The sequence below is a fragment of the Bolinopsis microptera genome, chromosome 1, assembly GCF_026151205.1.
Source record: "Bolinopsis microptera isolate Bmic1 chromosome 1, MBARI_Bmic_1.0, whole genome shotgun sequence".
In the NCBI taxonomy this organism is placed as follows: Eukaryota; Metazoa; Ctenophora; class Tentaculata; order Lobata; family Bolinopsidae; genus Bolinopsis; species Bolinopsis microptera.
The window spans coordinates 18,004,993-18,019,021 of record NC_087072.1 but is presented as its reverse complement, the minus strand read 5'-3'; the positions used below and the strand labels follow the sequence as shown (position 1 = coordinate 18,019,021).

The window sequence follows — 14,029 nt, the reverse complement described above, 5'->3', positions numbered from 1 at the left end:
TCAGAACTTATACTGAAATAACCGGAAATAACCCGGAAGTGAGGTCGCACTGGTACTCACCTCAGTGCACCAGAGCCAGTCTCCCGGTCCCTGACTGTCACTACTTATCATTACCGGCAGTGTTCTCCCTCTCTTCTGCTTCATCGACGTTAACTTTGTTGTTATACAGTTTATCTTCTCGAACCTGAGTGATGAAAACGATGGTAAGTTTACTTCTTTGTAAGGTTGTTGGTCATTATTTGAAATTGAGAGAACCTGGTTTTCAATTATTTAGAAGAGCTGATGTTATATCAGAAATCATAGAATTATCATCTTACTATATATGAAGCGAGACGATATATATATATATGTGTATATATCCGTGCCATTTTACTGACACCACGGCATCAACTTTAACGCGACTTTCCGCAAAAACCGTAAAACATATACAACTGAAACTTTTTTGACTGGGTCAAATGCTTTAATGGCCTTTAAATCAGCATGAAAAAATAAAAAATTGGCCAAGTAATAATAATTTTAGTGCCCAAAATTTGGACTCTCAAGTGGTGTCAAAAACGCGAATTAAATAGGTAATAATTATTTTACAGTGAAAGCAGTATTAATGACATTCTCACTTTTCAGAACTAAGTGCCTAATATAATTAAGATAGAACATCTAAACAGTTTTATTCCTGTTCCATATGATCGAGGATAGTCAGGGCTACAAAACCTGACCAAGTTTAGCTCAATCCAGTACTGCGCGTTCGAGATATGAGGTTAAATATACCAAAAATAGAGGTTTTCTGGTGTGACATCATTGTAAATTATTTGGAGTAAAACCTCAATATCTCACAAACTATACATTTGTGGTCTTTCTGAGTTACACTATCTGTTTCCTCTGGCAATTTCGGTTCAGAGTCAATTAAGTTTCAAACAAAATCTCAGTATATGTGAAAGGACTGAGGATATCAAGTTTGTAAAAGCGCGCGCGCGCGCGCGCGCGCACACACATATAATGACCTCATATCTTCCACATTTAATGATTTTTTATAGAAATTCTTTCACCATCCTGTAGCACTCATGTGCTGAGTAGGATAGCATTCAAATCATGTCTTTAAAAGCTTTAGATAGATACTGAGGGAGAAAATTCATGTTTGTAAAAGCGCGCATATATCACGAATATTTATGTGTGTTGGGTGTATCCTCATTGGTATCAACCATTTCAATCATCTAGAGCAGCTTTCCTGATTCTTTATCTCATGAAAATGGGCAAAAAAGCTCATAAATAGTCCAAAATCGGTCATTTCGCCGCTTTAATAACCTCATTCCTGGCACCCAGAACACTTTAGGTACTCAAAACATGATTTTTCGGATACCTCAGACCCCTAACTAGCACATGGAGCCAGAAAGAACAGCATGTAGGGACTTCTAAATTCCCATGGTTGAGAACCCAATGTCACACTATTCGTTCATTAATCCTGCTTTCACTGCTTAGTCTCTCGAGTCTTGACACCACTTTAGGGTTAGACGGGTTCCTGCTAGTTATTATAATATATGTTCCTAAGACCTTCAATTATCTTATTAAGACTGAATTTTATTTTTTCTTTAGCTTTTTTATTTTTTCTTTATCTTTGTTTAGTGAATAGAATTAAAAGAAACAATTTTGAAACAAAAACAGCATTTTACAGATTAATGGAAAATCATCGAGAAAATTAGGCACAATTGAACAATTAAATAGTTCTGTCAGTATTCTCAGAGTCTCTGCCTCAATTTGGTCGCTGGTTTAACATCTGGTTTGACAATGTTGGATTAATTAAAACAACATTACAGGACGATAACTCTACTCTCCCCAACTGCTCCATGAGGAAGTGTGGTTTTACACTTAATACAATGTCTACATACCTCATGGGCCATGAAGATGTGTACGCGGTTTACAATGTGCAGGTTCTTGATGCTAAGACTAAACTTATCATAATCTATAACAATTTACTTTCATCGTCAGTAAAATATTATGGCTCCGGAGCAGGACTAACAACAAAATTAGCGACCCCGACTCCACCGTTACTGGACCAAAACACAGACGCTGCCATTCTGGCATTCCGACCAATCAGATTATTAACATAGTCCCTAAAATCGCTCATACGCCAATAATACAGCACAGGGTTCAAGGCAGCGTTGATGGAGATACTGAGCACGTGAGTAAACCCCGTCAGATATCTCTTAACATTGGTGTCTGGTATAACTAGAGGAGGAGGCAGGGAGAGACGAGCTGCTTGGACCTGAACGTAAAGGTAGATGGCACAATACGGGATGTTTAGTGTCAGGTATATCAGGGTGAATATGACGATGGTGATGGCTGATCTGACTGCACCATCTGTGTTGGGAGGGGTGCGTACTGAAATGATACTATTTCTCTTCTGTCTGCGTTTAACCACCCTGTTTATATGTTTGTGGATCTTGTAGATGCAGATCCCCGCACTGGTCATGACCAGGGGTAGTAAGACGAGGGTACCAAAGGGTATGGACATGACGATCATGTAGTACTTGGCGTCGTGTACCTTGACAAACTGGGACTTGTTGAGCGCCACAGCGCACCACACAGACTTGTAGTAGTGGGTGACGTTGTAGAGCGCTGGAGTGGTGGCCACCAGGAACACAGCGTACCAGGCTAGCCCCATATTGAGGATCATAGTTTTAAGAGGAGTGAAAGGGAAGGCTATCCTGACTGTCCGGGTGATACTGATAACAGCTACCAGGTACACAGAGTACCTGCTGGATAAGTTCCACAGCGAGCCCCACACCTCCCTAAAACTGTTGTTAGTAAACAAACTGGGGCCCCGACCCTCGCAGTAGCAGAGCGCTACAAACAGGGTCAGAGCGGAGGTGAGTAGGTCTGTGAGGGAGATGGTGCAGAATATTCTGGAGAGAACGTGGGATCTGAGCTGTTTGCTGAAGTAGTGGATAGCGAGGGAGTTGGAGATGATACCGAAGAGGACCAGGAAGAGTAGTGACAGTCCGCCTAGTGTCATTGAGAAGTAGGTATCTGGGCTGCTTGCTCCTGACATACTCTGAAATTATACGTCACGTGTTTATCTTCAAATACTATTCAGACACTTTAAATACGCTAGAGAGAGCAATATATATACAGTTGTATAACTGGAGCTGTAAGAACATAATATGTGATCGTTGAACCACTACTCAACAAAACCACTATTAGTGCCTTTCATTGACAAATGAGATGAAGCCTTACATAATAATATTGTGTAGTCAGGGTTTGAAATGAATAGAGTATAGACCATGTCCGGGTTAACATATAAACATGAAGACAAGTTTGATAACTAACGAGTCAATGACGAATATAGGACTAAATTTAGAACTCTCAACTCAATAATGTTTTGAAGTTTGATCGACGAACAACTACAGAAACGAATATGAGAACGCGCACGTCCACGTGCAATGACTGTTGCAACAACATTATGATCGGTTTTGTTATCATATTACGTTGCGTGGCTCTATGTTCGGTTGGGATGGATGTTTTTTTGACGTGATAAAAACTAGACTAAAAAATAATATTAGCTTCCTCCCTGCGACCACGGGCATTCTAGTATTATAATACTTGATATTGAAAACAGGGCACCTTTCTGACAATTTTCAAAGTATTCATTATATTATTAATAACGCGTCAAGTTTTGAATAGTATTGATTCCTATGATTTCTATTACTATTATATTCGTAACCAACTCAGCATTAGTATGAAAACTATTGTACAACTTATCAATTTCAAGATTGAACAACAACAGTAAGAACATTGCCAACATTAAAATATGTCAAACTATAAACTAGAGTTTGACCACAGACTGAGAGCAAGCAAACCGTTGTAAGCAAACCGTTTTAAGCAAACTGTTCCTGCAAATAAGACGAATGCAATTGGATTTGTATATTATTTAACCTCCCAACTTCCCGCAGTTCGCTATCTTAATGACAAGCTGTCAACCACAATAATATACTAAATAGGGTATTAAATCTCCTTTAGCAGACTTGTCCTTTACAATGTGCATAGATCACAGTCTAACTCCATATTTCACGCAGAATAAACAAGTTATTCTTCACCTTTTACTGGCAAAGTTACTGGGGAAAAAAGCTCTTAGCTCTATCAAAGTCATGGATCAAACCTTAACATGCATCAATATATTTTTTTATGGAACATAAAAATATGATAAAAGGTTTTATTAGCTTTCAAAATACATTTGTCTACCGCCTTCAGCTTTAATTTACTTGTAGTCATTATCATTGGTTGAACCAATGCATTATCAGCCATTTGGCATTTTCTTTCAATAAATATTTCACCAAGGATCGTACCATCAAGAAACATTATAAAACAAGGAAGAATCCTCGTATGTATATCTGTAATCAAACGTCTGGCAAAAGATAATGATTTCAAGGAATGGTGGTTGCACAATAACCGCTCCCTAGCTCTTAGCATCCATTTCAGTGCTCTAGCCCCCAATTACCCAATACAAATGGTTGGTACCTTACTCGGGAATATTATGACTGGGATAAAGTGGTGGGTTTTGGAAAATTCCGCCATATTTTTCCCGGTCATTAATTTTCCCAGTCATAAATTAACCCGCTATAATATTCCCGTGTAAGGTAGTCATATTATTCCTGTAGTAGTCTGTCGTCAGCTGATCTACCACATACCCTTAAATCTGGTCCCTAACTCAGGATAACCAGGTGGCTGTACAATTAGATACACTTTTACATTACAGAAAACTTCCTCGTTCCTTACACACAGAAGTAACACAACCATCACCAAACTATCCCTGGACAGAACGGGGAGCAGATATCAACTGCGAAAAATACAGTACATTCCAACCATTGCGTAATTTTAAGTGGGAGCAACATGGTTGGAACGAAAGATTGCAAGTTTTAAAGATTTAACGGTTACCACAAACTTGCCGCTATTTATCCAACAGTCTGAACACTAATGGTTGGAATTAAATACTTCTTGGGGAGTTCTGGAACATCTTTCAGGAACAGACTTGGTAACTTAAATCGGATTTAGCACAGAAATCACATGCGAACAGAATAAACGGATTCTCGGATTATATAAATAGGCATTACGTGCAGTCTACTCGTGTAACTTAAATAATAGAGCCGGTTTCTCAGAAAGAGTACTGAAGCGGTCACTCGTGTTCTATATTTATATCTAAAAATGTCAAGGACTAAAAGCTTGGTGAACATTTTCATCGTGAAAGTCTAATTGCCCTGATTAAATTCTGTTTTTGAAGAAAAGAAAGAATCGAATCAAGGCACAGCTCTCAGGCAGAATTTAATTTGTAAATTGTAAAAATCGCTGCACCTCATTCATTTAAAAAACTGATCAACGTGATTAGGTGGGCGATATATACATACTATCAAAGTGACAAAGTTCAAACACTCGTAAGAAAATCAGAAACTTTGGTTTACAAGTAATCAAAAATGTTTGGGGAGGGCTAAAAAAGCTAAAAATATTGTTTTTATTAGAGGACAGAGAACACGATGATGATGATCATCATCATAACTCAAGCCGATTTCCATCAAAACCCATCGAAGTCCATCCCATGCCCATTTGACCAAAAATTGGGGGGAAAATGGGCACGGGGTTTCTTCAGAAATCAGCAAGGATGTCTCAGAAATCGTTAGAAATTGATTACAGACAACATGTCAACCAGGGATTGAAGTCGCCATTTAACAGTAACTTTCCAAGCTATTACATAATGTCATGTAACGAGCTTACTAAAACGAAGATTAAGAGCAAATATCACTCCCTCATGTTTAAATAGTCGAATTGACGCGACGCTAATTCATATCGGCTTAACTCCAAAATTTAGGTTACTTGCCAGCGCCACTGGTATCCTCCTCATTTGTCTGTAATAGCTGTCAAAACCAATTTTTACGAACTTGAGCTTGAGAAAACAATAATTCAAAAAATAATTCAATAATTAAAAAATAATAATTCAAAACATAATTCAAAAAATAATTCAAAAAATAATTCAAAAAATAATTATGAGCATATTTTTTTGACAGGTGACCTCATAATCACTGTCACTTAAAGATCTAGATAAGAAGCTTCAGCGAGGAATTAAAGCAGCGGCCCAGCGGGGAAGTAAAGCGAGAGTTTACTCATCAAGAACTCCAGGAAACGGTACTCTTCCGTCCTTGTGAAGGATCGGGCGAGAGAACATATCATATATAATAGAACTTATCTGCACTTTGATGAATAAAATAGGAAAAGGGTCCCGGAAACTTCACTATTCGGTTTCTGATCAAGAAACCCATGTAACATAAAATAAAAGGAGAGAGGCGAGGAGGAGAGAATGAAGTATTAACGTCTACATCTTGTTATCCTCTAGTCCCTAGGGTCAGCTGACTCCGGGCCAGAGGAAAATTACCGACTGCCCAGGTTTGATGCCTAGGTAGTCGAGGCCTCTTATAAGGACTCTATAAGTCCGTTGCAGTCCGTTAGTTTCACTGCATCCTAATTAACAAATATTAAGCGTACGAGGGACAGGTCTTTCTGCTAGTAGTGTAGAAATGATCTGGATCACATCAACCGGCCAATGCAATGCAATGGAGAGTTAAAGTTTTAGGTACTACTCTCTATTTTTGAAAAAACACTTAATCTGATGAACGTTGATATTTTTCCACACTAAGAATAATTAATGATTTTGTGGACTTATGTCCTTGGGAACTAAACTTAAGTCAATCATATGATTAAAAAGAGCATAGTATAGCAATCATCTGCTTCGAATATAATGAATCGGGACGTAACGCAAGGGAGAATTTACGTAACGTGATTTAAATTCAGGTGGTGTTAAAGTCTCTCAGATTGCAATGTAGAATATATTGAGTATTCTTCCGCCTTAGAAAAAAGTCAACTGTGGAAAAACAAGAAAATTAAATTTTCATTACAATAACCCTGGTAAATGTAATTATTGACTACTGATTAATGATTATATATAGTCACTGTTGTGAAATCACAAAGTTAGATAATTGGTCAAATTTTCCAAGTTTTCAATGTCATGCATTTGTGGGTATAATTTTTGAGTAAGCAAAAATCGAGGTCAGAGTAAATCGGCCACGTGGCAAGTACGAACTTGGAAAATGAAGCCATGACAATTGTGACCGCCGTAGATTTTATACCCTAACAAGCGATGTCATGCATCAGTCAGTAATCACACTGTACATTGTTCGAGTCTCGCCCCGAACCATATGTTTATCAGATAACAGTAGAATTACACGCCACAATCTTTTAACAGTTATAGCCTTTTAAAAGTAACAATCTTTTATCCCGCCTCATTTAAATCTTTTATTCTACCAGTTACTGTATTTTATCCTACCAGTTGCTATATTTTATCCTAGCAGTTACAATATTTTATCTTAGCAGTTACTATCTTTTATCTTAGCAGTTACTATCTTTTATCTTAGCAGTTACTATCTTTGATCTTAACAGTTACAAAATTTTATTCCGCCTCATTTAAGTCTTTTATTCTAGCAGTTACTATCTTTTATCCTAGCGCCCAGTTAAAAATTGTAAATACAATCGATTACACTAGCTTTTATAACAGTTTAATTGTTCTGTTTTCGTTATGATTTATCAGCCTTTACTCAGCAATACCGTGTCGTACAACTCACCTTGTGTCATAGGACGATAGGACTTGTTGGCCAGAGAACTCTCGTTGAATAGCAACAAATAAAATAGACTTATTTGATAAAATGGTGGAAAGTGATGAGAACTTAAACGACAAAGTGAACAAAGGATGTAAAACTAGTGAAAAATATGAATAAGGTTATAAAATCTGCAGTTCAAGATGACGTGCGCGGTAAAAATTTAATCATTTATGGGGCACCAGAGACCTTCTTGTCCTATTTAACTTTAAATTTATATATGTATTCAAGGTAGCTACAAGTAGAGCACCCACAAGCTTAGTTTTGGGCATGTCCATGGGATCCGCCTGGATCCGGTGAACTCGAAAGCAAAATTTAAAACCATGTTATTAGACTACAAGCCCTTTTACCAAGTTATATTACAATGAACACAACATCACGCGTTACAATAGTTTCACGATAAAAGTCTCCATTTGCACTGAAAGTGAAATTCAATTCCCAAAATTGACTGAGCCAGTTGTTACCGCCTCAATGTTATTATGAGATACCCTCCAATTATACCAAAACAGCTACCAAAGGAAATTTTAAAAATTGCGTTATCAAAAAGATGTCTACGCTAAAAATTTGATCAAGATTACTATATGTATACATAACAATGGTTTCGGCGGAATTGTATTAGTACCACTACCATACTGTCTACCATAGTGTACCGATTTAGAAATGGCGGGTGAGATCTCAGATAATTACAGTAGAGGGTTTCATCGTATTTGTGACCGTAGAATCGATTAAAAGTGGTCTGGTAATGATACGGTTCATAATTCATAGTAATTTTAGGGTGAGCAGATTCGGTTAGAACGTAATCATAGTTACAAAACAAGAGAACGGTTAGATATCTTGATATTTCTGATGATTAGTTCTCATTTGCATTATTGAACATTAATGTCTCAGTTCATGTTGCAGGTTTTATAATGACCGTACGGCGGGGGGGGGGGCAATGGCACCTTTCTATGAATTTAATTACTATGAACCATGTCCCCGTACTGTTGTTGACAAGGTTTCGAGATATTCCTTGCTTTTGCACCAGCTGTTGGACGGAATTTAATTATATTTCATTCCATTAGCACTTAGCAGAGATATTTAGAGCTTTTATGTTCGTTCATCCGGTGTACAAATAAAAACAAGCAGCCGTGGTGCTGTTCGAATGGATTGGTTAGGAGAATTAATGAGGTTTGGCAATCCTCAAGAAATGGAGCCACAACAGGACCCTTTGGGTAGAATATCAAAAGTGTCAGGTTTTTGGTTGGTCTCTTTATTTTTAAGCTCCCTAAACTGCTCTTTATTAAAACCCAAAAATTGCGAAGTGGTCAGACCTTGGATCACGAGCGAGTAGAAACGAGAGGACCATGGTCAATGGTGTAACAATGCCAAACGGTCGTTTCGCTAGATCCCACCACACAATACGATATTAGCTTGGGATACTATATTGGATTAGGTCTTTATATTAGGTATAGAAATTAATAGCAAAAAACTCGAACGTAATGCTAATGTGGTATGTTAATCGAGGGACCTCGTACAATTATTGCTTGGAGTCACTCCAAGCAATATCTGTATGAGTAGTGTTGTTACCAAACAAAAACAAAAACCAATGCCAATGTCATGATTTTGATTTGACCATTGTTTTTTGTTGTGGTTATTCTTCTTAAAGTGTTTTTTCCTTGGGCACTCACCAATGCGAGAAGATTCTAGACTTGATTCTAAAAATACGCTTTTAACAATTAAAAACAAAATAAGTTCTTTCAAATTGGTGGTAAGATCCGTAAATTGCAGACAAGTACGAAACAATAAGAACCAGAACAAGAACAAATTGTATGGACAAGAAAGAATGCAGTTGGTAAAAAGAGCCGAGATAGTCAGATGACTTTATAGATAAGTTAAAGAGCTATCTAGCTTATAGGTTCTTCTCAGTCGACTTATCGCACAGCTTTGCGACCTAGAATGGATAAAAGCGCTAGACACTTAAGAGTTAAGAAGGCGAAGGGTTGCTTTGATCTAAAGTTGCATTGATCGTTCTATCTAAAAACTGACAATAAGCTTGTCTTAAAACGATAAATATATTACAAGATCACGTTTCAAGTTCCAGTCTCCAGAGAGTAACCATAATTTTAATCATGCTTTAGAAACAAGATAAATATAATACTTATTCTCGAAATGCTCAGTGCTTACAAGCACAGCAAGAACAACATGCAAGAACAACCAAACTCGGTCGATCAATCACATTAAAAGCCATGAAGCCATGAAAATACTAAAAACACTTTTATAAGGTTTTTGATTAAATTGAGATAAGTGTGCGCCTACTTAATTTTAACAGCATCATAATAATCCAGAAATATTTCCGGTAACCTATGTACTCGTTAATGTGATAATATGATTTAATTCTGAATGATGATATAGCGACATTTTGACTGACGCCTGTCTGAAGACGAAGAATCTCTAGTAGGAAAAAATATGGGATGAACAAAGATCAAACTATACGTCCACATTTGCAGGTAATGTTGAAGGTAATAACCCTAGTAATGAGGAAAACTAGTGACTAAGGCCAAGGATCACTTCTTTCTCTATTTAACTCGAGAAAAATGTCATGGAAAGAGATATAAATATATAATGAGATTTACTGACCTGCAATTTAGTGGTGCTGTCACTATTCCCACTATAAAGTGCACATAAGTCAGATCTAAACTGTCACTAAATAGTGCTGTCACTTAAATACAGTATAGTTACTACCATCCCACTTTATAGATTCTACAAGTTTACCAACTAATTTCATTATTTCTTTGAGGGTGAAATAAAGCTAATTAAGACGTTCTATTCGTGACGCACAGAAATACTGCGTCTCAAAAAATCAGACTTCTTCTGCCTGTCAAAATTAGAAACCAAAAAATCAACAATTTTGTTCAAGTATTCCCTATTTTGTTGATGTTCCCGGCTTAAAATTAGCTTTTAGCAGCTGTTGAGGACAATTAATGGTATTTAACGTCGAAAGATAAACTCCAAGATTATCCGATAGAAAAACTTCTCGTTAATTTTTGGAATGGACGTTTTGAAACTTTTGAGGTTCAATCAAATGAAAAAAACTTAACGCAAAACTACATGAAATTGGCAAATTTTGAGAGAGACGAGATTAGGTGACCAAAAGGGTATCACAAAACACCAAGCAAGAGCTTATGAGGGTCCTGGAGTCAGAGCAATGAGTTATGACAAATAGTGATGTTAGTACAGTGTGCTAGAACCAAGACATACATCAAAGGAAGTATTTGCGGCTAAATCACTATAGTTCTCGACTAAACCACTATAATACTCGACAAAGGAACTGAGAAATTATAAGTTCATAATATATCGTGATAGTTAATAGTCGGATCACAAGCAGCCCTCGAACTTAATATCTAATTTAGTGGTCAGACAGTATGGAAAATGATTTTAAGAAGTTCTTATATTATTACCATCTAGCAGGTACAAATCAGTTCAGTCCCGCAAATAACAAAGGGGGGTCCGGCGACAAACGACCATCGTTTGTAATGGTCGTTTCCATGGAAAACTGGTGGTAAATGGTCGTTAATGCCCAGTGACATAAAGTGAGGAATCTAAGAATCTAATTCCTAGCCATATTAATTTCCATAGCCACGCCGACTAATTTTTGTCAACAAAATTATTAAATCAACTTTAAAATAGTCGCTCTCGGTTGTTACACACTGTAACGCCGCGCACTGTACTTTAATTCTATATTTATCCGAGAAGATGTTCGAATCGAGCGCAAATGCCAGATTCCTGTCAGGATCCTAGTTCTTGCGCTTAACTTGCGCGTTACCAAATAATCCAAGATATTTCTGTCAGGATCCAAGATTTTCCTACTACCAGTATGGTAGTATGGACTGTTTGGTAGTATGGTAGTATGGTAGTTGCAGGAACGCGCGAAGACCTATATGTAAATATTACAAAAGCGTACATGAAATCGTAGCCTAGTTGGATAATCCGTCGTTACTACATTAGCAGATCGGGAGTTCGAGACCCGGAAAGGAATTCTTTCACAATCTTTTGGCAATTATGAATAACTATACTAATGAATTAATAACTATACTAATGAATAACTAAACCTCTGTAATATAACTAGCAAAGTAAAATGAAATCGTTATCCGGCCGCGGAGCGGCCGAAAAATTTATGGTAGTCGTTTTAAAAATATATGGTAGCCGTTTTTTCTTTCCAGACTGGATTCCTAGTCCCTTTTTAAATTTATGTCACTGGGCGTTAATGGTCAATATTTTAGGCTTTTAACAAATTTTCTTCTCGTCCCTAGCACAATTTAGTAAATTCACCTCGCAAATTTTGTCTTGTAGAAAAGGGTATTGTATATAATTTACGGGAGGCTCAATGTGCTCGTAGCGAAAATTAGAAAACGTGCACATCACTGATCACGCAATCTGAAAAATAATTTTTGGGAAATTCATTTAAAGTAACAGATCCCAAGTTATAGGTTTACTTATTTATAACCAATCCTGAAATAATAAATGCGTCGAACTCGATTCTGCTCTGTTTAAAGCTATCTATTAAGCAAGTCTAAACGACGTTCAAATACAAACGAACCACCCACCCCACCCCACCCCAGCCACCCCCAACACTCCCCCTCTCCCCCAGACCGTAGTGGTTGACAGTTACGGTTAAAGTGAGTCTTCAAGGAAGAGCTGGAACCTTCACACCCAACACTCCAAAACTGTATTACGTAATATATTCTGGCGGTATTATGCTCCATAAAATCAGCAAAAATATATATAAATATGGATCAAGTCTATGCGCTTTAGCGTGACAACTTGAAGAGCTTAAATGTCGTAAATTTAATAACGGAAGCGAAATTGCTTTTTTGGTCAGTTGAGATCGAATATAAACTCTACCACTACCACTACCACTACCATCATGTCAAATGAGAGGTGGTAATTTTGCTTGATTTTCGTATTAAACGATCAACTGGTTTTTTAGTTTTTAATGAGGAAATTCGTTAGTACATATCGGGGATTAAACTATTTTGAACAACAATTGTCAATTGAATACCTGGTTAGGTTTTTTAGTCCGGCCTATGGGCTGAAATTTTTAAATTCCCAGTCTCAGGGACTACGTCGTGAATTCTAGTTGACACTCACCTAGCTATTCTGCCGCAGTTCATCTCGAGGCAATCTTGTAAAGTAAGTTTGTCCGCCTCCAGAGGGTAGATAGGACGAGACATTCCAGGAAGATTACCCCAGAAATACCTGGCTCTAAAAGAAATGTCACTAAGTTAGCTTATTAGGACGGAATTGTAAAACAATTACATATAAAACTTACAATAATTGTAAATAGTTAAGCGGAGTGTTCTAACTTAATGTTAAACAATAGTGATCTCTCACTTTGCCATACCTACCTCCCTTCATTTTATATTTCTAATTGTATTTTTTAAATCAAATTTTCAGATTGCAATATTCTGGTCAGTGGTATAATCCGATTTACCACGGACTTACAGCGCCTTTAACATTTCCCAAACCTCTTTTATTTCTGTACTGGTCCCGGGATTATCAAACCATGTAATATATATTATGTTACACATCGTTGGTTATTGTATTGTACAATATAATAACCAACAATGTGTAACATAAACATTAAACACAATGTTTAGATAATTTCAATAATCAGAGTGTGAAAGGAACTACACTACTATTACACACATACTACTGCACATATACTACATACTACACACATAATACTACACACATACTACTACACACATACTACTACACACATACTACTACACAAATACTACTACACACATACTACTGCACACATACTACTGCACATATACTACATACTACACACATACTACTACACACATACTACTACACACATACTACTACACACATACTACTACACACATACTACTACACACATACTACTACACACATACTACTACACACATACTACTACACACATACTACTACACACATACTACTACACACACAATATACAACTATACACAGAACGCACCTTACTAATTAATATTATTTAGATCTCTGTCGTGTGAATTATCATTTTATTCATTATTTAGAAATTAGTCAAAATTTTATGACTCTCTGCTTGGCTTCATAACTTGACAGAATTAATAAATTATCACTGACAGTGACTTACACTAAAAAACGATTATGTTCGAAATCATTTAAAATTTTGTAAAATCTCGACTGACTGACAATGTTTCTTCTTTTTCCCCATTTAGAATACAAAGATTAGTACATTTTAGCTTATGATTAATATTATATTTTTACCTATAGTTTACTTAGATTGTAATTATGTAAGGCATATAAAGAAAACATATTATCCTATTATTTCA

At 36.7% G+C, this 14,029-nt stretch overlaps 3 protein-coding genes across 3 annotated transcripts in view; 1 reads left to right on the top strand and 2 right to left on the bottom strand.

Moving 5' to 3' along the window:
• The window catches only part of LOC134814162 (DNA (cytosine-5)-methyltransferase 3C-like), a 90,556-nt gene that overhangs the window by 1,362 nt on the left and 75,165 nt on the right, over window positions 1-14,029 (bottom strand). The window contains exons 10-11 of the mRNA XM_063822213.1: window positions 12,816-12,929; window positions 61-184 (exon numbers count right to left, since the gene is read on the bottom strand). Of these exons, the coding sequence (XP_063678283.1) occupies window positions 61-184; window positions 12,816-12,929 (238 nt within the window). The remainder of the gene's footprint in view (window positions 1-60; window positions 185-12,815; window positions 12,930-14,029) is intronic.
• Window positions 1-14,029, top strand: part of LOC134814231 (ras-related protein Rab-2A-like) — an 89,962-nt gene that overhangs the window by 16,187 nt on the left and 59,746 nt on the right. The gene's annotated exons all lie outside the window — the stretch shown is intronic.
• On the bottom strand, window positions 1,625-3,040 carry LOC134814186 (uncharacterized). The gene has a single exon (XM_063822246.1). The coding sequence runs from the start codon at window positions 3,005-3,007 to the stop codon at window positions 1,988-1,990; it is 1,020 nt and encodes a 339-aa protein (XP_063678316.1). The 5' UTR covers window positions 3,008-3,040; the 3' UTR covers window positions 1,625-1,987.